Raw genomic sequence first — 27408 nt, 5'->3', positions numbered from 1 at the left:
ATATTGTGCACGAATCTATAATCTATTGCGAGAACATGTTTCGCGCAAGATCCACGCTGCTACCTCGTAAATTATGGTTCTGAAGGGCCCCGGTGCGACTCGAGACATCCTTGAGCGTGAAATCGTCCATCGTGACGAAGGAAGAGGTCACCGTCGCTCGTGGTGGTAAGGTCGTTGACGAGAGGAGTCGCGAGACCAAGGAGAATAATTATTACGCGTCGTCGACCAGCGAGATATGGGAGCCGGTGGGAATCATCCATCGGCCGCGGAACATTAAGCCATTCGACAGCTCGGACGACTCCAGGCCAAACTCGAACGCCAGCTCGGACCAAGGCTACACAACCAACACCAGCAGCAATCACGTCCTGAGAGAGCGAGGCGGCGCCTCCACCGCGGGATGCCCCATCTGCGAGGACAACGATCCCGAATGCGCCAGGAGATGCCTGGCAGGACTCACTGGCCTCGGAAGGGAGAAAGTTCCTGGTGTTCGGACAACAACGTCGGCGGTAAGCTAAAAATCTTGAGATCGACAATCTTTCGACGGGCGCGAGGGGAAATCCGAATCTTTAGTCGAAAAATCTGCAGAAGTACGTTCGGAAACATGAAGGTTCATTTATGCTGACGAGTTATTTTGGAAATCTAATATTCGAGAAGAATTGCTTAATCTGACAGGTATCTTTTCGCCGAAGAAATTCTTTCACATTCTCATTCCTCAAAGTTTTTATTCCTTTTCCATTTTGCGTTCATTCTTACCAAGCACACCGATGTAGACAAGATGTTCTTTCTACTAATGGTAAACTACATTGCATTCTTTGCAAGGAAATAGAAGATTCCTTTCTTGAAACGAGATCGTAAGAGATCATCATGTAAGCTTTGCATACTTTGATATCCACTCTTGTGTGCTCCCATCATTATTTCCTCTATTCCATCGTTTTCCTCGCAGAATTTAATGGGGGTTGATGCACTTGGATCATTTTGCATCTCTAATAATTCTTAGTCGTTTTACTTCGTGGATATTTTATACAATGATGCAAGCACTTAATATCCTTCCTTAAAAGCATGGAACTTTATGATCGCTCAAGCGCACGTGGTAAAAAGCTCTTTTAGAATAATAACGCCGTTGTTACGAAAAACTCAATGCACTCGTTTGTCATCTGGGGTACGTGACTTAATGACCAGGTTTTTCCGTTAAAATTCAGACGCGAGTCGATGGTAGGTAAAAAGTAGGTGGCTAATAGAGAGAGCTAGTTCGCGTCTCGGTATTATCAGTAGCTATGCAAGTGATAATGTATCGATATAATCGTAATAATATATCTAGGAATTTTCTGTTGCATCACTTTAATTTCTTAAAGAATTGATTTCTTTTGTGTCTTCTTTTATTATTTTTGAAAAATGTAATTCTTTTATTTATCATGATTTTACAAAAGTTCTCAAATTTGTTCTTTTTATTAGGAACATATGTTTTCCAGATTTTGAAGTAAGATATTCGTGCATGTTTATAAAATTAAATTAACTAATTATAAAATTTAGCTGACGTATTATTTTTGCATTGTGTATATTTCTTTTTCAGTCGGTAAGCCGTCTTCAAGTATACATATAGTATGCAACAGCTTCAGTTTAGTATGCAGAGATCTGTTTTATCTTCTGCAGTTCTCATAGCATCACTAGCTATAGATGATACAGTGCCAGTTGCTGATAAAACAGTCTTTGGTTATTTCCTTTCTCTACCTTCAACAGATAAGTTAGAAACTGCTTTTTCAATAATCGTTAAGTAAGGGCTTATCTATATTTATAATTGGAAATTTAGATATGTTAAAATATTGTTTATTTTATACTATACATCTATCTTTCAAGTATATTTGCAAAAAATAGCTAAACATTGCATCAACTAAAAAGAAACAAAAAAAGAATTGCATTTATATTTTTAAAGAGCATTATCATTTTTATTTTATTATATCTTTTATTTTTACTAATATCTATATTTATTAGGCTGTATAATTAGGATATGAATCTTAAGCTATTATAGGATAGCGTTAAGTTATTTTAATATGACTCATTATGTTTTACATTTCATTATCTTCAGTTACACTTTGCACTAGTTCTTCCAATATTTTATTTTTTATTCACTGAATGTACATGTTGTTTCACTCATCTGTAAATCGTACATCATATTATTATTGGTTCTTTCAACGACATGTCTAAGTTAAGCATATTACGAAAACACGTGACAGCTCTCGAACTTTGAACTGTCAGAAACATGACAGTAGTTGAAACGTGATCAGCCTAGTCGGCGACCTTATATAGGAACTTCATTTGGTCTTCAGATTCGTGCAGCATACCCATTCTGACAACTTGACATTCCTTACATTTCTTTTTGAGATACGTGCTCGTGTCATGATACTGTCGCATAAACAGATACATACTGAGATATTCATCTTATTGATCTTTCTCTCAGCCATTTACAAGAGCTGTTATATTTTGACTTTTTCTCTGTCTCCCTCTTTCGTACATTTTCAACTAACTTTTTTACACATGATCAAATTGAGAACTATGTCAAAAAATCGAAGTAATAGAAACTGTAAAACTAAAATAATGCTAATTTTTGAAAACCTGCGTGCATACACTTTGAATAAATGTACGTATTTTTTCAATCGTCGCACGAACGATGTTCGGACAAATTTACGGTAGGACAGTTAGATTGGTAAGCGAATAACGCACTTGTTACACGACGAGAGCCGGGCCAGACTATTGGCATACACGTCGGCGTTTGCACGGTCTTTATAGGCACACGTTGTCTGTGGTGAAACGAGAGGAAAATCATCGGTCGTCGGGCTTACGACGTCGATTGTCGATTGCCGGTACGTTCGCGGATTTTCGCGCGGTTCAGTACCGATGCAACGGCGTCAACGGTCGGTTGGCAACGGGACGCTTGCGTCCGGGACGTGCGGGAAATGGGAATGAGAAAACCGATCGATAAATCCAATTAAATTTTGTTACGCCCTTGCCAGGTAGTACCGGCAACAGCAACGATAGAGCGGTGGTGACCACAACGGCCTGACATCCGCCAAATTGCATTTTATGCGCGAACGTCGATCTCTAGCTCACAAGACCATCTTTTGGCTATAGAAAGCTGCGACTGAAGGGAATTTTCGTGTCACGCCAACGAACCTCGCATGATTTTTTGCATGAATTTGTGGAGAACTTGGTGACATGTAATAACTAACTTTTGTATTTTATATTTTACGAGATACAAATAATCGTCACTATATGATTATTATTTTATATAATAACGAAAAACTTGAATTGAACAGATAATTTTCGATCCGCCTTTAAATGCTTGTTAATTAAAAGTTAGTAAAGATATGAATAATAGTAGTAAAGATATGAATAATGCATAGATACGCAGCAAACGCATCCTAAAACAATGAACACTAAATGAGTCGTTACAAATATTATCACTACGACAGGTAATATCTCACTTTATGATTGAACTGGTCATGATAGAGTAGCCACAACAGTAAATGGCCATGTCGATAGTCTATTGTAATTGGATTTGAAATTGCCGTCGACATGTCACTTATTTTTTCGCGTATTCTCCCATCGACATTTGCTGCGATTATCCCGCTAGCGTTGGGATCACGTTTTCATCAAAACGCACCGTGTCAATGATCCGACAAAGTAATTCGATAACCGAACCACTCGCGTCCAGTTGTATCGTATATTCACACATTTACATAATATTCTGTGTTTGCGCGCGAAATGAGCTTTCTATTTGCATGAACACACAAATTACAGCGTCGAACGGACCACGCTGTCAAGTGGTCAAAACACATCGTGTACCCTGCACTTACATCCTGCCAAGAGCCCTGCGATCGATACTTCCGGCGCCCTTCGGAACGCCGCTGATCGATACGTTCGTACATTCGTTAGGGCAAATGGATCGGTGCTGAATCCATCTTGACCACGGACATCTTGCACGTCTATCGACAAGCGTTGTCGGTGTCCGTCTGTCTGTCTGTCGTTCCTCTTCGCCGCCAGCTCTGACCACCCGGATTCCGTTTCTCCCGTACTATTAATACGCGTTTCCGCGTCCAGCGCGTTTCTGGGAGCTACCAGAAACGCTAGCCAAAACTAGAAACCAGTGGCCGCCCGTGTCTCGTTCAAGGTGGAATTTCCACCTCGGTTCTCCAAGCTCGCGTTTTCCCTCGCGAACTCGGTGACGGTGATCGACCGGCGATCAAACGAGATACGAAACCCTGCCATCCGTCTCCGCCGCCGAGTGAACTTTCAAATGTCGACAGAGATAGAGAGAGACAGAGAGAGAGAGAGCTTTTCTCTTCGATGTCACCGACGATTCTCCGAGATGGATGCCTGGGGACGACTTCATCGTTGAAAACGGCTCGCAGCGTCGCGTCGTTGATACGAAACGGCGCAGACGGGTCGTTGCGATTTAATCGGTCTTAATCCTTAACTGGCACGGTCTGGCTCGTTCATCCCCAACGCGTCGATCTTTTGTCCGCTCAGTTAACAAGCACGTCAGTAGAGACGAGTCTTAACTCTCCAAAATGCGAGATATATGCGAGTGCAAAGAGCGACTCTTCATTTGTCAGAAATGCATGAGTAATTACGAAAATTATGTTATTTTTTTTATTTCGCCTCGTACTGTATTTTTGCTGCCTGCGTAACTGGTTACGCGGAAAGGAGTTTACGTGAAACGTGATAAATGTGCATGGTCGGCAAATGTACATGATAATTTATCAGTTTCAACAATTTACATGCGTCAAGTATAAAATGAAAAAATAAGATGCACTAGAAACTGCAAGTTCCAATGAAATTTCGCGTGATTATCCGATTTCGCAAACTAACATTTACGTAATCTCATAAACTTTGAAATGGTGATTGCTCGATCGAAACTGGAGCAAATTCGGTCCTTAGTTACCGTTCCTCTTTCACCGGTAACTCGGAGTCTTTAATACCTGATCAGCGCAAGCTTCAAAATTCCGTGACTGTGCAACGCGATTGCATAGAGAGTTAGTTTTTCTGGAACGCAAAAATTTAGTAATCCGTTGCGTAATCCGTGAAGGGATACTCGTGTCATGACCTCGTGACTGATCCAATATATTCCGCGTTAAAAATTGACGTTCGATAGGCAACCACCATAAATCTTATCCTCACGAATTCAATAAGAGCCGTCTTGTTTCTTTCTCCTCCACCGTTTCCCTCGCCCTTCTTTTACCCTCGCTAGCAGCTATTCGTGTTTTCTCGTTTCCTCGTCGAACGTTTTCCAACAAATAGTTGCACCGGATATCGATATATCCTTACCGAACAATGGGCTTCCTATTTAGTCAGAGCGAATGTTCCTTCTTGACGAAGAATATTCGGTGCTAGAGTGGTCAGTCGATCGAAATTAACAGGACTTATCTTATTGCTGTGTGGACATTGACGTTGAAAAGAAATCAACATGGAGAAAGGAGAATGCGTTCAGGATACTTTACCTACGATGTATGGAATTATGATAGCGTTTCTCACGTGTCTGGTCGGTTATGCATTGTGGGTAAGTGTTGTTTGTAACGATTTATTGATCTATTATTGATTTACTTATTGATCTGCAGCATTAAATTGGTCATTTCTCTAACCCTTCTTTCACTTTATAATTAAACTGAACTTTTTGGGTCTAGAAACGTTTATCACGCGATCAAAAGTGTCGTTTAACGAAAGTAGTATTTTCTGGTGCTGAAAATATTTAATATCATCTTGCTGACATACTTTTAGAGAGAATCAGAAAGGCAAATATGTAAGTTTATCTTTTCAAACCATTTAGCATTGTAGCAAGAAAAGAGTCGTGATAATTTCAGCGGAAAAGTGTTAATCTCCTCCGAGTAAGTCCTGAGTAAGCAATTTATTTTCGAAAGAGCGAAGGCTGCTTTTGGAGGCGAAACCTTCCATTTCCGTTCTCTTCCGGTTGTGCGATGACGAACAAACTTATCCTCACAATTAAGAAAACTCAGCATCGTGCTACATGCGGATGTAAGCCGCATCGTTCTGGAAGACGCTATCGTGCAATTGAAAATAAACGATTCACCGCGTAAGTTAGTGAACGATGCCCGTTAACTCGTCGTTATCCTCACGTTTGAAGGCAAAGCGCAGTGGCGCGTTTCCGCGTATATTAGAGAACCGAGTGCACTGCGAACGGTAGTTGTCGTGGCACTCGATATCGCCGGCATTGTTTGCCGTAATCGCCGCTCGCAGGACGAACTATAATCCGCAGACCCGCATACATTTCGCGTGAGTCGAATGCCTGCTCGAGGACGCGCCGACTGCTAAATTATGGCCGCGTAATTAAGATGCGAGCCGATTGTTTCATACGGTGGTAACCCACGCGAAGGCAGACGAGCTTAACTTAGCTCGTAGTATGAACGCCGGAATATGAGCCCGATTCATACCTGCGGCATGCGCGTTTGTCCAGTTTGACATTAAAGCCGAAATTCTGCGCGTCTTGCTTGAAGCACCGCTAGCGACTATGATCTTATATGTTAATCAAAAATTAAGAATCTTTCCTTTTGGAATATGTTTTATTACGATTATCGACGAATATAATCTGAAATAATTTTTTTCGTTTTGTTTAACAAGCTTTAAATTACGAATATGCGATAGCTTACTACACGATTTATTTTACGTTAAAGTTTTTGTATCCTATGAGATAAATTAAAATTCTTCAATAACATTGATACAATCGTGTTATCGTGTGTAAACATTAATTGCAAAAGTATCTTGTTACATTCAAAGTGAAATTTTCATCGAGAAATTGCATACATTGTTAATATCTATAAAATCGCTAAATTGAACCAATTTTCGACACGATTTCCTATATCATTATATTCTGACGTAACATTTAGTATGCCTTTGACATGATATGCGTCTTGGTTGTTAACGTAATGATGTAATGATGCGATATTATGGGATGTGTTATAGGAATCGATCGTTTGCCAGATGTAATTACAGACCGAAGCATTACCAGACGCACACGCAAGATACGATTATTATCGCGTGCTCACTGCCGCAGGTGCGTTCACGGACAAACGTGCAAAGCGTCCCGATAATGGCTGGTCTACAATAGGTGCAGAAGTGGGATGTAGATACGGTTGTAAGCGTACAAACGTAGACGCAAATCACTCTCTCCCGGAGAGAGTTAATTAAGCCTGCTTTTTACGTTTTTTTTCCCTCTCAAGTTTTTACTGAGACCGTATGCTAATTGTGATATTATTTATGTCGACAATATGTATCTCTGAGATTATAGGATAAATGTAAAATTTTTATAGTTTTAAACTTATGAAAAATAATAATTTTGTCATTAATTTATCTTTGGTATTAAAATTTTATTTTTTATTATGCATAGAGGAGAATCCCCTATTATGAGATATGCTCCTAATATGAGATAATGGGGTTTCTGCTAAACTAGTGAGCACCATCTGTTAGTTCCACCATGAATTTATTACTCTTGGTGTAAAATGTATTTAGTGAAAAATTCATTGTTCGTTATTGCGTTTAGCCTTTGCAAGAAAAAGTTTGTGAAATTGTGAACATGTCAAAGGAACTTGAGGTAAGTCTTTAAACTTTGTTTATTATATAATAAAGAAATGGTTGGCAATAAATTCAGTATGCAATGATAGAGTAGAATCGTAGTAACAGGAAAATACGCAATTTGTTGAATTGCTTAATTGTAGAGGTGAGATTTCATGATCGCGGAACCGCTAGACGTGTGGCTCGTATAATGAGATATTCAGGGTACTCTTAATATGAGATAATTATTGCTCGAATATGAAGATTATGCAGTGTAATAAAAAGAAAGAAAATACTACTTAAGGTTAAAGAAAAGTTAATACGAATTTATATTACGCAGTTTTGTGTATTTAATTTTTATAGAATCTGACTATGGAGGTTAGAGAAACGAGGAAGCGTCGACAGTGGAATCGTGAAGATTTGGCAAAGGTTGTAGCAGCAGTATTTTTATAAAACTATCTAATAAAGTTTTTTAATTGCAATACTGATGTATTTTGCACTTTTAACACCGATTTCTCGATGTATCTTATATTAGGAGCACACTTTCTCGATCCTGCGTAAAGCTCTTTTTTCAAATTTTTTTAATTTTCAGAAAAAATAATATTTAAATTAGATTTTTCATTTCACCAACTTAAAACTTATTAAATTCTCTTCAAGATAACGTATTACATTTTAAAATTCTGCCTATAGATTTCCTTACATTCGGCAAAATCGATATGGTATCTCATAATCAGGGACTTTCCTCTATCATATATTTAAACTGAGACTTGATCATAATAACTATATATATTAATAATAACTATATATTAATATCTTTGTATTATGATTCTATTAATTAATTAATTATTCATCGAATCTTATATAAATTATTATGCGCTTTTTTTAACAATGTTTCTCGCAATTCTTGATTTTTCTATTGTTCTCGATCAGCGATCTTTACGTAATCGTGTTTATTAAGGATGGGTATTGTTAGTTTCACCATGGTGTATGGCTCAATAACGTTGAATTCTGATTGACCAGCAATGCAACATTGCTCCATGTCAATCAACGAGTCAAATCATACGAGATTTGCGTTCTATGTCCATTACAGAGTATAATGCCACGAGAATGGCGGGTCATTGTCGGTGAATGTGATGTTTGTTTTTCCGAAGCGAATAGCGACCATGCTGTGGGGAAATGAGAAACGATCGTTTGCAGTGCAATTATCGCGTTAAAACGCAAAGGCGAGTGGTTAATGTCGCGCGCAAGTCGTCATAATTGGCCCGCGTATGTGGGCCAACCCCTAGTGGGCATGCCAACAGCATCATTTTTTTATTCCCTTTTTTCCCTTTTTTTAACCAAGTATAATTGCATTCCCCATTGTTGTACAAGACGGCTGTGAGCCTCCAAAGCGAGTTGTTTGCTCGCCTCTGCTCCGACATAGTTATGAATATAGCATGCGCAGTTTGGATGGATCTCTGTACTATGGCGTCGAACGTCTATTTCGAGAGGCGAGTTATGTTGCTCGCTCCCGAGAAAGAAATTGTGTTATTTGTTGAAGATTCATTTGTATTTGTATGTCGTAGGTATTTATTCATTTTTCTGAAACAGTGATAAGTACAATTTAACTTGGATCTTAACGGTAATTTTAATATACAATTCTCTCTCATATTTCATACGTTAATGGAAATGTATTATTTAATATGTTCTCGCGAAATATGATTTGGAGAATTGTTTTGATTTAACGCGAATGAACATTAGTGAAATAGAAAAGATCAAATCGTCCCCAACGAGTTCGTAATTGTACTTCGATCTGTTATATTCGATCCGCTCTGAATCGACCGTTTTATCTCGCGAGCCATTCTAGGTTGGTGCTCTTCTCGACTGTAAATAGAATACTCGTAAAACCATTCAATAGCAATCTCTACTTATATACAGGTCATCTGGTTCCCGAAACTCTCGAAATTGATTTCAAGCGTGCAGTTATCGACGACATCTTTCACGAGTGAAATTTAAATTGTGATGTATAATACATCTTGTCTAGCATCCACGTCCTATTCCCAACAAAATTATTGCAGGCATTGTTATTTTTCTACACGTTACAATTATTGCTTTTACTTAATAATTGTGTTATTCTATTCGAAAGATACGTAACTTGCATTAATTCACGACACGCGATGTTACTTTCCGAATGTTTATACTCGGCGTATATAAATTCGTTGCATTAGACGAACTATGTTCAGGCGCAATTGGCGAGGCGCGACGTAAAACGCGAATCACCGACATTCGATCTCGAAAACATATTTTAGGAGAAGCTGCCCTGCGCAATGGCAAAACGCGGTATCGCAACTCCTTCTTTACGATCGAAGTTTGACGGCGAAGGAAGTTCTATTTATTCTGTAGCATGGCATAAAGCGATGATTCCTTCAGCATTTCCACTGACGCTCCATTTCACTCTTTCTCTGCGCGCTGTGGCAACGATACATCCCCGAATAATTTGCCGGTTCCTTCCAATCTTTTTTATTTGCTCAACGAATTCCTTTCGCGAATTTTTCGCGTGCAGAATGGCGTCAAGTTTACTCATCTGCTTGTGATGATGTATAATTTTGTTAGATACGACAAATATTTTTAGAACATGATAAGTTTCGTATCCTTCAGCTCAGTTTACGTGCAATAGGAACTATGAGACTCTTCGACCCAACTTTGCAATGTAAATTCTTGAGGAATTTATTGTAAGAGAAGAACTGTTGCGTATACTACCATGTTGTTGATTGTATTAGCTTTTAATGCTTTTAATTCCTTGTTCTTTTCCTGTACAACATAATTTCTTAACGTCAAATATATATTATATAAAAGTGCACTAGTTACGACCGAGTCATGAAAAGGGCTTCTGTGTAATTTTAATCGAAGAGCGTTCGGGTGACAGTAAAAACTTTTTGCGCGAAAACCGAGAGTTTCCTGCTGGCCCGGAATCGTCAGCTACCCTTTCGCTTGCTTCATCTCGTCTGTCTCGTCCATGACTCGTTTCCCTTTCACCATTCCTTTATAGTTTCCACAAACGTTACTCTCTTTGGTTACGACGAACAATTAAGTAATTTACGTGTCAAGGTAATGACTGCTGTACAAGTCAAGCTCTATAATATAGTCAGACCAGTGTTCCACCATTACTCTGAATTCCTTTTTTTGTAGAGAAACTCTGGATCAGAAAAGTTGAGAATATTGTTTAATTTAAATAATTGATAGTAGTCACGCATTTTTCGCACATAAGAAATTCGTTTATGCAATTTACAGAAATAAGAATATCGATTAATATTACTATAGAGTTAGCAAAACTATATACAGTGCTGGCAAAAAGTTCCGGAACGGTTAAAGATCTTGGAAAATAATGATTTAGTGGAAAAATGTTTCAAACAAAAAACATAGGGCTTAAAAAAATCTATTAGATGATGATATCTATTTGACCTTGGTATGACCTTGGGAAGCCCGGTCATGGTCAACATAAAAATCTTAAATGGAAACCCCTATTTTTTATTACATATTCTTGTAGCTTAGTTCGAGAGCTTTTCGAAACGTTATAATAAATTTTTTTCTCTTATGTAATTTTTGACTTATAGGCTTGAAGGTTACACAGCACCGCCGGCATTAGAATTACCCAAGGTGTACCGCGTGGAGGTTGCATGGTCGGATTTACACTTCTTTTGTGTGTGTGTGTGTGTGTGTGTGCGTGCGTGCGTGCGTGCGTGTATGAGTGTGTGTGTGTTCTTCATAAAACTAACTTCACAAAAATAGTTTATACTCGTATGTACGACAACGGCATTACACACACACGCACGCACATACACTCATACACACACACGCGCGCGCGCGCGCACACACACACACACACAGAGGCACCCAACGCGCGCGTAATAAACATAACAAAACATCGGGTAAAAAGTTTGTGGGTAACAGAAACGGATATCTTGAATGAATTAATTTTTGCACTAAAACGATTAATAATTTTTTGTGCTAAAGTCTATAATGCTATTCAATCGTCATCCTACAGTCGATCCCTTTTGTTAGTTCACGTAAAAGCTCTGCTGTCACGTTTGCTCACTCGCAACCGCAAATTTGTGCCTTTGAATAAAAGATGAATCGCAGTCTAACATTTCAGACAATGGTGAAGATTGTTAATTTAATGTCGGATTTATTTCCGTCACGATTTCCAGCGAGCGCTAGTGATCTTTTCGCGGGTGAATTCGCTTTACCTCAAAAGGATTATTATCTTCGATTTTTGTAGAACTTCCATTTTTTTCTATTTTTAATGTAAAAGTATTTTAAAGTTATTTGTGACGTTATTATAATCTTCTTTCATCACCGACAAAATCTCAGGCGGCGAACATTTTCGTAATGACTAGACACTCGCCCGCTGGCCATATATCATAATTACGTGCGAATAATGCATCGCCAAAATGTGTAGAATCATTCTCTAATATCATGCCTTGAATGCCGGAAGAATAACTGATTCATCGGAGATTAAACATAAAAAATTGTCTAATTTATCATTTAATCATCATTTCCACTATATTTCTCGTATTTATTATTTTTATGCTATCACTAACTTACTCTTTTGTCGCTTGATATTTACTTATGGTACAAGCTCTGCATAAAAGATGAGAAAAGTTGGTTAATTTACACAAGTGTTTGTTGGTGCTTTTGTACATAAACAAATACGTAAGTATGCATAAAATGTTAAATATTACAGGAAATAAAAGCAGGTATTAATTGTGAAGTATTTGTGCAAATATTACGACGGTGCTATTATGCGTAATGAGAAACTTTACGATGCAGTCCATCACACTAACATTATGAACAGATTTATTGCCATGTTCGAGAATTTCTTTCTCGTGGATGATTTTTTGCGGAACTTATTCTAGTAAAACGACATTTTACTTCTTGTATGTTTTCCTTCGACGACTTTTACATTTCTTGTTGCAGCGGATAACGTGTCGTGACAAGGAAACATACGTGCAACCATAAAAGAAGAAGTGAAACAGGAGACCAAATACGTATACAGTGCCAAATGCGAACATATATAATTTGTACATTAACGTGGACAAGTAAACTACAGTTAAAGTTACATAATACAAAGTGCTAAATTAGCTAATATGATAATGTGACATCATGGGTGTCAACATATTGCGTTAATAGACCGATTATGATAATTATTTATCATGTTCCATCGTGTATTGATTTATAGTTATATAGCAATTACAGATTTCTCATTCTCATGGAGAAATCTGTAATTTCCCTTGAATATGAAGCATAAAAATTTTACATGAGAAGTTATCATTTTCGAAAATTTTTCTAGATCTTTTGAAGATCCTTCGATCCTTTCTTCCGGCCTTGACCTCATTTTTACGGCCGAGAGTCCAGTTTCGTATTTTCGGTCGGCATCGAGATGCTCTCGAGAAATTTCTTTGGAGGTGAGGAGACGCTGGTGTCCACCAGCGACTAGTTTGATGGTTTCTTCCATCTCCGTCTTCCTCATCCCCTGTTTGCTCCTTATTTTTCCGATGCATCGATCTTCGGGATACGTCCTTCAAAAATTCGCGGCGGCTACGAGACGCTTATGCCCCATCTACCAGGATGAAACGATCCTCCGTGATTCAGCGGTTTTCCTGTCGCGTCCTCTTCTCTTCCTCTTTCCTCTTCCAGCTCTCTCCGCATCATCTCCTCCTTCCGCACCAACGAATTCACCCCGTTACGGTCTTCTTGTCATCTCCCTTACTGTCCTCGCTGTCATCTCAAGGGGAAGCTAGATTGTTCCCCAAATATTTCTTCTTAGGAAGTTCCACCGAACAATTTCTATGATTTAAGTTCTCATTTTTTTCAGAGTTTTTTTACAGCTACGTATATTTGTAAACTTTTCAGGGATTAGGGTATGTTGAGTGGTGCCGTGTAACTTTCGAGGAACTTTTGAAACTTCCTTCGTATCTTTATCATATTAGACTTTATCTTTTCCGAAGAACATTATTTGTAATGTAAAATATAACGATATTAAGTGTTACAAACTTTTTTTTATCATTTTATACGTTTGTAAAATATAATGGTATTTTTATCATTTTGAATAGGTATTTCACATCGAGATATGAGGATAGCGACATTATATTTCGTTTTGATCGTATGTATACACATTAGTTTACTGTTCTCTTGGAAAGAAGTGATTTCTTTATATTCCTATGCTGATCAATTCATTGTTCGCGAGTCTGTTCGTTTTCGTAGTTTCTTCGACACTGTCGAGGGCGAGTTTCCCGCTCTCCTTTCTTTTGTACGCTGCCCATTTTTCTCTCTCCTGTCGGCTTATCTCCTGCATTTTCTTTATCCATGGATCCGCCATTCTTTGTCCCCAATCCTCGAGTTTTGTAAATTCCATCCTGGTTTTTTTCTTCGTTGATTCTTTGTTGCTGAAACGATCGGATTTCACGTAACTTCGTTTGCAATGATCCATTTTTACGCACTGTGCAAAGATTTATTTATTTGCAATTTAAAATTATTATTTTACACAGGTAAAATCACCTCTTGATATTCTTTCTAAAAGACGATAGCAGAGAACCTTCGATTTATTTAAATTTAAACTTCAAAGTAAGCGGCCAATGCTTTCTAAATTTATATCATTATTTATTTAATATAAATGCGAAATATGCAATAAAAGACAGAGAAGGGGTCGTTCTGGACATTTTGCATTATCAATAGTAGCGAATGACCGTGGTTTACCGGAATACCTCAGGTCATAGTTCTTGTCAAGTGGTCTCCAGTTGTAATTCGGTAACCACTGTTGTTTCTGTGCTTTGAAACTGCCACGTTCTTCTTGCACGGTCTCAAGTTGGTGTAATCTGCAAGCAAGACAAACGTTAGATAGGCGGCCCTTAAAGGGAGAGATTTAATCGTCTACTTGCTTACTATCCAAACAGATAACATTATATGAAACGAACTGAACCACTCAAAGCGTCAAGTTCTTCTGTCAAAGAGTCACTTAACGTTTCTCTCCATGCGTTACCATTCCTAGCTTTCTCGTTTGTCAAACTCGGAGATACATTAGTTTCGCACTAAAGCTACGCAAACGGTTATCAAACTTTAGTCATCATCTTAATAGCAGCATGAGTACTTGTCCACTAATACAACTACATTTTCTATTTACAATTCGAGTACTCATTTATTACTAGCATTTTTAATTATATTTATCAGTTCTTCGTAATACAATTCTTTTCTTTTCCGAATATTGTTAATTACCAATTATTGCTTCGACTTTAGTTCGTTAAAATGTAATGACCATACTGATTTATATATCAACTATTAATTAAAAATATTATTGGCTAAATATAGCGGCAATATAATGATTGTTCGCGGGCTAAAATATGAAGGCGATAAACGTGAATGAGGGGAGATCAGCTAACGCGTGTTAGCTCGTAAAGGTACGATGAAACGAGTCGCTTCGACAGATCCGCGAAGCTTCACGCTCTCGTGCCGCAATCGGGCACAGTTTAACGATATTTAATTGCTGGCGAGGCACGGCTGGTAATTGAAAAGATAAAAGCGCAGTAAAGCGTTACGAGAGCCGTCGTCGTGTGGAGTCCATTTGCCGGTGTTTACTTTTGATTCGTCAACTGCCAGACGCATACGGTCGCGTACACGCGCATACGGATGCACGTCACCGCGGCCATTTGTCGTCGTTTTCTCTTTCGTGTGTACATTTAGTTTCGCGGGGGAATTCTGGCGATCGAATCACTTTGATGTCACGGTGCTGCTCATCCCCGGATATAGAGTTGACTTCGGTCAGAATCGATTTTATACTCGATAAAATCGAAGAAACGAATTTGACTCTCAACGCATGATTTTTCTCATTCACGGTAACATAACTGGTCGCGTCAATTTTTTAAATTAATCCTTATGAAGAAATTCAAATTCTGATTTTAATTTTATCCAGAGAAAGATCTAAAAAGCACAAAAGAGATAAAAAAAGAGACATTTAATCGACAAGAAAGTATAAAAAGATGTAGTTTATAGACGCATGGTCAAGTTCATGACAAAGTGGAGAGCGTTAACAAGATTTATGATACTAATAAAGGCCGTTTAGTATAAAACTCGTGCGATTTTGAGGTAAATTAAGAACGGAAAGGAAATTATAGTCCGCATTAACTCGCCAATGGGCGACACTTTTAGCAGAATTTAATTTATTTCGTGACGCACAGGATGTCCCGTTCTCTCTCTCCCTCTCTGCTGACGGAGAATTAGATTTCGGGTGCACCAGCTTTTGTGTTGGAGAAAAAGCAACTTTGCCCTTTGACGCCGGGCTACGACACCGAGTAAACTGTAATCTACGAAGTTAGCACCGTATTTTGAGTGGATCGATATAACGAGCTGAAAGTATCCGGTGGCCTTTATCGCTGCTCGGAGATTGCATTCGGCCACGACTTTTATGCGAAACGTCCCGCGACTTTGGCTGGCACGTTACGATCGCGCGATACGATCCGTACCGGAAATAGAAAATCGATGCCGTCCATTTCGAACGGATTCAAGTCTATCCGCGAAGTTGACGTCAGCGTTTAACTTAATTGTTTGAAAAGATCTGCAAAACCGACGAGCAAATGAGCTTTCCTTATCGCATGACGAAACTTTTAGAATAATTATTATTTAGCAATATTTATGTCTTACATTTATTACATTAGGTATACTTATATAATAATACTTTATATTAATATATACGTACGAGCATGTATTATAGTTGACAATGTCGAAAATAGTTAGTTTATCATAAGATCCTTCTAATTATCTAATATACAGTTAATGCAGCAAAAGTTAAATAGAATCAAATTAATATATTTAAAGACAGCGAGAAAGTGCAAAGTTGGAAGATACACTTAGCATACTTTGCACATTTCTACCGCCCAGTTCGCGCGCGCGAAGGAAGCGAAATGCCCAAACACGCGTTTATAATTTACCGCATCTCCAACTAACACATTTTCAGATAGTTACTTGGTATTGATCATACCTGCGATGAACGATTTGATTAAGGTGCCAGCGCGAAAATGGCGATTTCAATCGCGATCCAAACGTGACGAGGTAAGAGTTCAATTAAATTATCGCGAGTGCATCGGATAATCAGCGGAATCTCGACACCGCGTCGGTCGATATTCTCGGCCGTATTGGATGTGATTCGTCTTGATAACAGCGCAGCGACATAAAAAGACAGTGAGAAGAGATGAGCGGGAGATGTTACTGTGGAAGCAAGAAAAGTGCCAGTCCCTTTCCGGTCTTTTTCTGGAATCGCTATTGCGATCATTGACCGATTCGCCGGAGCGGATAGAGATAAGGATTCCATGTTACTCCAGTTATACCGTTCGAATCCATTCAGCTTGTTTTTTTTGTTCCGGTTTGTCGTACCTGACTGTTACGTCGCAAATTACGCCGTAGCTGCAAGTAGAATTGACACGGTGAATTGTGTCGTGTTACTTCCGCTGATCCTTTTCACACTTACATGCGCATGCATGTACATTACGTGTTTGCAATGTAAATTACTCTCGTCTAAAATCGTGTAATCTACGTTCTATGTAATATATGCGTGTAGATTTATTGAGAGCAAGCGGACAGCAATATTAACCAGAAATTTGCGAGAATAATAGCGGTGTTAGGTTGCTGATAATGCGATTATTTTAAGTGATCTATGTGTGATGTAACTATATTGAAATTATTTTAAAATAATCTGTTCTGAAAATTCCTTTACAGAAATTAATTGATTCAATGTAAAATTTTATAAAGACTACGGTTCAATCATATTGTTTGTTGTGGATATGTTATGTATATCGAAATGAGAATCATGATAAACTCATTAAAGAATACTTTGTTCAAATAATATGTGTCAATATGTATTAATGTTTTGCTCCTACGTACAAAAACTTCCGTTCTATTTAACTCGATGACTGTGGATAAATAAATTAGCGAAATTGGTTCATTAAAATCATTTAATTAAACTCAGTATCTGATTCAATCTAATATTTGAATTTGAAATGCGGGACTAAATATTAGTTCAATAAAATAAATACGTGTAGTGAAAAAACAACAGTTGTTACATTAATTATCTTTATAACATCTGCTAAATTTATCAATTACTTTTAAAATAAAAAAACACTACATCACACATTTGCATCATTATTACTTGTATTACATCTCATATTATATTATCGATATTGTTATTAATGGTATATGCTACATTCCTTGCTCCTTTCGCAAATAATGTGGAACTGCTTTTTTGTTGAATGTTAAAGTGTTGTACAAACCGCAAAATTGTGGATGCTCACCGTATGAATCCGATACATGAACGAATGGTGACAGCAGGTAGAAAACAAATGTCATATGCATGAACAGACGGTACTATGGTTGATGGTATAGTAACTATTCTGACCGGCAACATATAATACATGTAATTGATTGAAATAGTAGGGCTAAATCTATTGTCCATGAGCAAGTCCTAATGCGAAAACTCTTTCTTTCCATCTCTAATCATTCTAGAACTTGTCGAAAACAGAAAACACATATATTTTTTATCATTTATCTTTTATTGAAAGATCTGTTCTAGATGTTTTCAAGGTAGCAATAAAATACATATAATCACGTCGACGGAAACTGATCGATTGAAAAGCGGCAAGATGCTTTTTTATTTACCAAGACTATTTTTGCTGTGCGATGTCACAAAATATTACAATAGAATATAATTTATCTATTAATAAACGTGAAAAGTTTTAGCATGAGTATTGCTTTTGCATTGAGATAATGTTTAAGATACTTCTTCGTCTATTATATGTTAAAAATGCTAAACTTCAAAAATATGTTTTCTATTATTTTTCATCTCAATCAGTTGACTATTGGAATTTTAAGAGGAAGCACGCGAAATATTAGTTGACAAAATTTCATCGAAGCCGCCAAGCAGAACGTCCATCAAATTTGATTGTTTCTTATAAATTTTCGATCCATTTTGAACATTTGTTCCATTTCCATCCATTTTGTTGAAACGTTGTGGTGCACTTGTGCTTGTTTTTTCTCTGTGATGTTCTGGCCTAATCAACTCGTTCCCATTTTCAGTGACACTGACATTTTTATTAGTAAGCAAATGTTCCGAAGGAAGATCTTTAGTACTTGGTGATGTTTTCGTGGCAGAGAATCTTAAATCGTCGCGTAAATTATAGATGGTATCGATACGTTTATTGTTCATTTTCTTAAGATCATCATCTTTCTTAAGTTCTACGCTATCTTTATTTGCAGTCACCGTCTCGTTAGAATTAAGTTGCTCAAGGATACTTTCTTTCGATTCATTAGATGATAAAATTTCATTGTCATCCTTTCGCTCGACATTGATAAGATTTGTTTCTGATGTACAGTAACATTGAAGATCAGTTTCATTATTCTTCTCCGCGTTCTCCAGCTTCAAAACGTCAAAATTCGTTTGCCAATTGGTACGATTATCTTTAGTCGAAGCTTCTTCGTCTTCTGTGCCTGAATGTAGAAAATCTTTGGAATTATGATGATCCTTTCCATCTCCATCGATTTGATATATCTCTGTAGAATTACTACCTAGGGAAATCTCTTCAGATTTACTGTCAAAAGTTGGGATGCGGTTGGGGTTTGAGTTTTTGGTTGATAAGTCCGAATTCACATCCATATGTGAATTAATATTGGTTCTTGATATCTTTTCTACGAATTTTTCCCAATTTCCATGTTTATTACTGGCAGTATTTACATTTGCGTTTATATTCCAATTCCAATTTTTATTTGTTCTTTCGTCTTCTTGGTTTAGTTCAGATTCATCAGATGGTATAAGTTCCTCGGACGATGAACTTTTGCTCTTCATTTCAATATTATTCTCAAAAGCGTTCTCTTTACGATAATTGTTCTTTAATTTGTATTTAAAGTCACTTACATTTAAATCTGGGTCTGATGCGAAATATGTTTTTTTCGTTTTTTTCAAGGATTTCAAAGGAAGTGAGTATATATATGAATCACTATAATAATTACTTTCTTCGTTTGAAGTTTCTCTTCTAGGTTTGCTCATAATGATATTATTCTTTTCATTTTTTCTTTTTTTTAAGTCAACGCAATCATTGATATTTATTTCAGAAGTAGTATTGTCATTAGATTTCAGTAAATCCTTTTCTATTTTATAATCGTATCCCAATGAACGCTGGAATGGTTCCACAGAGTTCAAGTTGATGTTTCGTATAGCATCTTGTTCGTCGGATGCATTTTGATTTTCAAGAGAATCCTCTTTGTAATTCCTGCCGTAAGACAATGTGGGTTTATGCCAGTCACGACGCCGTTTCTTGTCTTTCGCTATCAGTTTTTCGATTTCGGCGGGATCCTCGATATCGATAACAATTTCCTTGAGTGGGTTTTTATAGACTCGACAATCCCATAGCGACCTATTCCTGAATTTGATCATCTCAATTTCTGCCATCATCTTCTGAATTCTGATAATCATTGCACGAAGCTGGTGTTTTACAAAAATTTCGTTGGGATGTATCCAATCTAAGGTAACGTTGAACTCCATTTGCCAATCCGGTGACGAATATCTACACATCGCTGGATGAAAATTTATAGAATTTTATTATACATCTTATTCGGAAATATTTTAATGTTGAAATAATATTGTATTTGATATTAATAATATTTAAATTCTTCATTCATTCCCATTATAAATATGTCAATTTATCGAAATTTATTAAAATTTTTTTATTCAACTTTATACGATATTGAAACTTTACGTAACATCTATTTTAAATATTAGAAATATACGAATATTTAATACAGAGAACATAGGAAAATCTATTAAAGTTGTTAATAGATTTAAATGAATCTAAACACTCGATAATTCTCAATATTGTAATGATGAAATAATATGATTTTATTCTTAATTCCACACAGTGTTTAGCTTTCTTAAATTTAACTTAATATTTTACATCACTTATATAAGTTCATATACATTATTACTTACGCAAGTTTAATAGGGAAAAGAAACACTAACTCCTCGTAAAGTTTTTGAAATAAATTTAATTCCGAGAATAACCTTCTTATTTGTTTATTTACTATGATCGAAGAGAGAAAGAGAGAGAGAGGCTATCCTTGCGCGTTAGGATAGCCAAGTAATTTTGCTGCCTCGATTTTTTAGCGAGATATCGGAAGTTTCTGCTCTGCTGCTGTTGGTGACACTCGATTTTGCGGAAGCAAACTTTCTATCCCCGCTATGCAGGGAACCCTGCAAATTTAAATTGAATTTCATTGTAATGACACTCATTGAGCCTAAATAAATTAAAAACACGTAGACTTTCAGTAATGTCGTGCTTGGGAATGAAGGACTAACGGATCAGTATACTGTTACACAGAGATAAATTGTAATTTAAATTTTATGAACAGTAGACATAATTCGTAAAAATTTCAAATGTACTTGTACAAAATTTCACAAGACATATTTCATGCGTATGAGAGAAGTATAATTATCCGTAGAAAATGCGTATATTATTTTATGTACTATAAACTATAACAGCTTTTTTGATATAATTTTTTCATATTTAATGTTTAATTATTCATTGTTTCTGTAGTATTACACTGAGCAGAATCAAGAATAAAATATTACGATTTTTTGATGAATTAATGAATAGAAAATTGTTAATTAAGTATTGGGAATACTAAAATTATTAATAAATTCACTAACCTTTATGAAGAGATTGTCGGGAGATCATTCTACGATGCAATGGCACTACAAAGTCACAAATAAAAATTTGTATTGAAATACAACATATTTAATTCTGTCAAGTAAGTGTTTTTAAAATTTTACAAAAATTTTTTCATATTATTTTAATTTTTGATTACCTAATTTGTTATGAAAAATTATTCATTTTACACGCACAAAAATATACTTACACGCGAAATCATACATGCGAATTAAGATTGATTCACAATCAAATAGAAACGAATTGCTTTTCTGTCAAATCATTCTTATATTTGCGTGTAATAAAATTCAATCAAAAGGAACTGATCAAGATATTTTTAATCATATATATATTAATAAATTATTTGCTAAATGCTTCACTCAAAGTTTATTATCTATATATTTCTTCAAATAAAATTTGTCTAACAATAAGTGAAGGATTTAGAAGATAGTGATAAATTAAATTGTTCAAGATAATTTTAAAGTGAACAATATGACAGTTACCTGAACTTGTAAGATTAATGCCAATCGCGAGTGCGAACGCGAATACGAGAAAACGAACTACTGTCATGACGATATAAGCTCTTGGCAGTTTCTTACCACGCGCGCATTGCGTTACTTATAAGAACTACTAGTCAAACTGGTTATCTTCTAATACATGATGATGCTTGTCGCGGACAATTGAACTTATGAAACAAATTCGCGGACAATTGTTGTCTAACAATAGCAAAGGACTGTGTTTATTACTACGAGCGCAAATTGATATAAGATGGCTATTGAAATGGTGCGTGATATTTCTTTTTTATCGTCGTATAAGATCATAAATATGCGTCCACACGTATTTGGCTTGTATGCACACATGAAAATTCGGAGAGTCACTTCGTATTTAATTACGTTGCAACGGACGGTGTATTAAAACTCGAGGAGTACGGCCACCCGTATCACCAGCAGAGTGTAAAAAGCTGCTTTATTTATTAGGGCTGCCGTCGCGTTGACGGTTTTCATTAAGCCTCATAAAATATTTACTGCAGCTCGGCCGATCTGAAATTAAGCGAGTGAATCGGTAACGGCGGTTCACTGCCAATGCAACTCGACGCTGAAATTTGTAAACAGTAATCGTGTAAAATATGTGGCGCGTTAAATGCGCAAATTGTCTAATGAGATCGGATGTAATAATTTTATCGAAATTAGCGTTGCGAAATGATTCGACCGCGAGCAACCGAATAATCGTGATGATATACATGATATAATTTTCAGTAAATTAACATTGTCATTATTTCAGCAACCATTTTAGCATATTACAAGAGTGTAATACCGCTGAACCTATTATTAACTGTGCAGAATTTACATTTACACTATAGAAATATGGCTTGAAATCGAACTTATTAAATTGTATAAAATAAATATTGACAACTAATTAAGATTAAAACAGAAATATAAAAATGAAAATAAGTATTTATAATATAATATTTTATTATGAACGAAGAGTAATTTATATTATTTAACAGCCGATTTTATATTAACATCCATTTTAGGATTAAATGGATGTTTTATCCGGTGTTTGTATGCATTTTGAATTTATCGTGATCATAATGTGTGTCCATGTTACCTTACGCTTTACTGTTACTTTATTTATTCTACTCACAAGGAAGGTATCCCAGGTGTCCCTCTCCGATTTTAATGAAACTTGGTGGGTTTGTAGAGGAGGTTAAAATATTCGATCCGTGTTTTTTTTATTGGCAACGAAACATGTTTAAGGGATGAAATCAACCCTCGAAAATCGATGAAATTTTCGTTTTTCGGCTATAACTTCTGAACGAAGCATGTTAATACGCAATAAAGCTATAGGTGGCCAATAAAGACATTCATCACGGCGGAATTTACTATGGCATAATAATATGTTTTTCAGATGCATATTTTAATCGCGACACTGGCAATATCTGATGGTCGAATATATTTTTTTTTATTTTTTTTATATCCGACCATCAGATATTGCCAATGTCGCGATTAAAATATGCATCTGAAATTTAGAACTCCCTGGCGAAGAAAAGATTTCTTGTTAATATGTTTTTCGTTTAGTCCGTAAAAACTTAAAACTCTGTAGACTTCGCAAACTCTTTTTTCTAATACGTTATTGCGTATTGAATTTCAATTACTCTATATCTTGGTTTAATTTTTTTCGCCTTTTCGAATATTTCACTGTTTAATAACTTGACCATCATGCAATTAATGCACACAGTGAATTCGTATTCGCTAATGATAATACGCGCAACATGGTCGGCGTGCGGCGCCACTGCAGCTTGCAAGTTCGCTACTCATGCATAGTTAAAATATATTTTCGATGTTTTCTAACATGTAGGAACAAAAATGCGTTATTACACGTTTTCTTATAAATAAAATCTCTTCACTAGAAAAACTTTCATGTTTATTAGTGGAAAAATAAAAAAGTTGAGTTCTAGAACTCGTATTTTTTTATGCAAAAAAATTAAGTTTTATGTCGGTAGATAGCTTTCGAAATTCTGTATATTTTGTATATTTACAAACTTGCGCTATTATGCTTCGTTCAGAAGTTATAACCGAAAATTTCATCGATTTTCGAGGGTTGATTTCACCCCTTAAACATGTTTCGTTGCCAATAAAAAAAAACATGGATCGAATATTTTGACCCCCTCTATAAACGCACCAAGTTTCACTAAAATCGGAGAGGGACACCTGGGATACCTTCCTTGTCAGACACAACGATGGCCGATGTACTTTGTCGGTCCGGGACAGTTAATGGCGAAACTGAAACTATCGAACGAGATGTCATTCCTGAATTTACGAGGCGCCGTGATTTTATAGCGACATTTTGTAATTCTTAGTTTTACGCGACCGCGCTACGCCCCGACAATTTTGCACGAAATGCAATGTTTGCCGCCAGTTTCGGACAGTTAATGGCGGGATTACGATGAACTTAACGCAACGCGACGCGACGGGACGTAAAGTGACATAACGTAAACTTAACGTATGAGATATATCTGTGAAATTACGATCGTCGTAACGTGCCGTAAAAATGAATTCTGCTGGGAGACATTACCAATTTGTTAATTTAATTTTGGCTGGATATTTATATCTTTTGCGGAAGAAGAAACGCTTACGAACTGTTGGCGTGAAAGAGATTTTTCGGAAAAGAATACAGTTTGGTGATGGACATAACCTAATAGAAAACTTCGTTTCAATGATCGCGTTAAGTTTTGGTACCTCATGTCACGTTACGTAAAGTCGATCGTAATTAGCCGCATATAAAACAATGTGTTTTAGGTTTTACGTTACTTTATGTCGCGTCGCGTCGCGTCGCGTTGCGTTAAGTTCATCGCAATCCCGCCATAGTAGTGGCATACTTATACGCGCTCATTATATATAATTACGCGATTACGAGAGATGCTACGTAAGCGGCTGGAAAAGGGAAAGTTTGCAGGAATTAATACGTCAGGTTCTACCCGCAGAAGTAGAACTGCCGGGACCACTTGCTGTAGCGCTGTTACTTTTAATTAGAGCAGCCAGCCGCTCTATTTCGGAACGTTTAGTGCGGAGCGACTTAGCAGCAATTTTTACTCATTAAGGTTCACGGAAGGATCTCCAGGGTGATGTAGCACGAAGAGATGAAAATCCCTCTCGGGATCAGACGTTGCCTGACAGGGGAGTCCCCTTACTCCCAGTTACCGCCCTTTAAATCGCTTCCTCTTGGAACGATAGTCATTATGCAGGCGGTAAGGTGATAAAGAAGAATTTTAAAGTATAACACTCACCTCCCGGCTATTCCCATCCTTGGGATTCAGGTCCGAGGTTGCTGTCCCGAAAATGGTTGGCTGAAAAAAAGAAAGCACATGTTAGTTTTATCATCGCAGTGAGACGCTTGAAATTTAATTAATGCATTCACCGTCAAGTGTAATTTAGCTGACTTTCTATTCGTGCCAACTGGATTATTAAGATTCACCATAATTTGTTTATATAATCATTTCTATATATTTAATTTTAATTTATTATTTTATTTAATTTATTTCACTGGTAAAACTATTAAGTTGTTTACAAGTGTGCTATGCACATCTATTTTTTTTGTCGTTATTGAACACTCATTATCTTGTAAATGTAAATAATTATATGTTATAACATTCTCCTGTCTCAATTTATTATATTATATGTCAATTACTGATGATCGTCAATGTGTTAAGAACATAGAAATACTATGGATTATGGTAACTGTTAAAAGAAAATTAATGATGATCACATTCAGTTATCATTATATCATTATCATTATCATCCAATTCTTTAATTTCGTTTTCTCTGTTTGTTTTTCTTCCTTTCCTTTCTGCTGCTCAGTATATAATGTGCATCACATTAAACTGCAGAAACATCTTTCGACCGGTTAGATTATAACCAGTGGTGCATTTTCGTTTCTGACGCTTGCACGAATTATATTGTACTTGCCGACTACTTCCATCGCTTAAGGGGATGCTGGAGCTGCTAGTGAACTTCTTCGCGATGGTGCTGCCATCGCACAATATTTGCACAATAAAATGCTTTTTACAAAAATTTGGCAATTTGTCAGAATACAGGATTCTAACAGGATTGTATAGATTTCTCTTTTATTACGCTTCTAAAATCACTTCGACAAGCATCCTCATATTCTTTAATTGTGTCCCCACCTTGCGAAACTGCGATTTTGTGCGTACAAATTGCCAAATTTTTGTAAAAAGCATTTTATTGTGCAAATATTGTGCGATGGCAGCACCATCGCGAAGAAGTTCACTAGCAGCTCCAGCATCCCCTTAAGCAAGACGTTATTCAGCCGTTTGAGTAACTTTTCCACAATTTACTTGAATATATTTTTTTGTACCATATTAATTTACTTAAATATTATATTATAGAACAAACTTTTGTCCAATTTTACTAATTTTAAGATATCTCAGAATCGACGGCAAATTCGTAAAATAAGTAACAATAATGTTAATCTAATGGTTATTTTATCCTCTGTAAGCCAGGTTGGTCCGTTGGTAAGCACCAATGGACATTTCATTCGTAGCTGCAATTTTAGGAAACTCATTACTTCATGTCGGCTTATCCGATTTCTGCGCTCTGGATCATAAAGGTAGCTCTTAGCGTTATGGTCGTACTATTGTCGCGCGCGTGTGCTACCCACGCGACGTTATCGTCACGACGCCCACAGGGTATTTTTCATCGACGGTGCTAAAAAGGCTCTACCACTCCCAACGTTTACCACTCTAATTCCTGGGCATACCGAGTCGTTACTAGACGGAAAAGATAAAGATAATTCGGCCAGACGCGCGATTGCGAGAATGGAGGACCTCGGCAGACAATGGCGGCTTTTATGATCCATCTCTATGATCGGAATCCTCAGAGAATGCCCTCATCTTTGCGCCACTCCAGCATTGTCCGGCTGTGCACTTTCTGCTAATCGATACTCGTCAAGCGTTAGAGTAACGTGAATTCCGACGAGAAAATTGTTTGACCTGGGTAAACGTGTGAAAGAGATACCGTTGCAAAATTCGATTGCGTCGGGATAATTAATTGATTTCTGCATGTTATAAATTGATATAAAGTAAGTACGTGTGTAGTGGCAAACAAATGGTAATTTTCTAATGTATTATACACTATTACTAACATACATTCATACGCACATGTTGATTCTGGAATCTAGTGAATAAAAGATGCTAAGTACAATTATAAAGTACATTTGAACTGTAATTGTGTGAGTTGATAGTCTCATGCGCAAATTTGACGAGTAGAGCAGCTAGATTAAGGCAGGTACCTCATGTTTCCTTAATATATCTGTACTTTATGGTAACACTGTCACTAAAAAGACTTCCTAACGCTCTAAAGTTCTAAATTGCTCCGTCTATACAAGCTCATATCGCGTAATTACGTCAAAGTGTTGCTGAACGTACTAATAACTACCTACAGTTAAACGAGGCTAATTGACTTCATGGGAGTTTATACTCATCAAAGAGTCTGACGAATTTGCTATCTTGATGTAGAAATTCGTGGAAAATAAGTATCATGCGGACATAAAAGTCTGCAAATTAATGTTATCGCAATATTAAAGAGAAAACTCGATAAGAAGCACAAAGATG

General features: G+C 36.7%; 3 protein-coding genes across 6 annotated transcripts in view; 2 read left to right on the top strand and 1 right to left on the bottom strand.

Annotated features, from left to right (window-relative positions):
* Positions 1 to 5054, top strand: part of LOC105281156 — a 53354-nt gene extending 48300 nt beyond the window's left edge. The window contains exon 3 of the mRNA XM_020032209.2: positions 86 to 5054. Within this exon, the coding sequence (XP_019887768.1) occupies positions 86 to 515 (430 nt within the window). The 3' untranslated portion in view covers positions 516 to 5054. The remainder of the gene's footprint in view (positions 1 to 85) is intronic.
* LOC105281158 overlaps positions 1 to 27408 on the top strand; it is a 316155-nt gene that overhangs the window by 119769 nt on the left and 168978 nt on the right. The window lies entirely within an intron of this gene.
* The window catches only part of LOC105281153, a 31325-nt gene continuing 18212 nt past the window's right edge, over positions 14296 to 27408 (bottom strand). The window contains exons 1-4 of one of the 4 annotated variants that reach the window (XM_020032206.2): positions 25066 to 25113; positions 21281 to 21325; positions 20564 to 20824; positions 14296 to 20151 (exon numbers count right to left, since the gene is read on the bottom strand). In XM_020032206.2, coding sequence (XP_019887765.2) covers positions 18449 to 20149 — 1701 coding nt within the window. In that variant the 5' untranslated portion in view covers positions 20150 to 20151; positions 20564 to 20824; positions 21281 to 21325; positions 25066 to 25113 and the 3' untranslated portion in view covers positions 14296 to 18448. Of the gene's footprint in view, positions 20825 to 21280; positions 23191 to 25065; positions 25126 to 27408 lie in introns of those variants that run through there. The other 3 variants (XM_011342194.3, XM_026969505.1, XM_020032205.2) reach the window with 3 other exon arrangements.

The sequence above is a fragment of the Ooceraea biroi genome, chromosome 5 (assembly GCF_003672135.1).
Source record: "Ooceraea biroi isolate clonal line C1 chromosome 5, Obir_v5.4, whole genome shotgun sequence".
NCBI lineage: Eukaryota > Metazoa > Arthropoda > Insecta > Hymenoptera > Formicidae > Ooceraea > Ooceraea biroi.
This window is presented reverse-complemented; position numbering and strand designations above follow the sequence as displayed.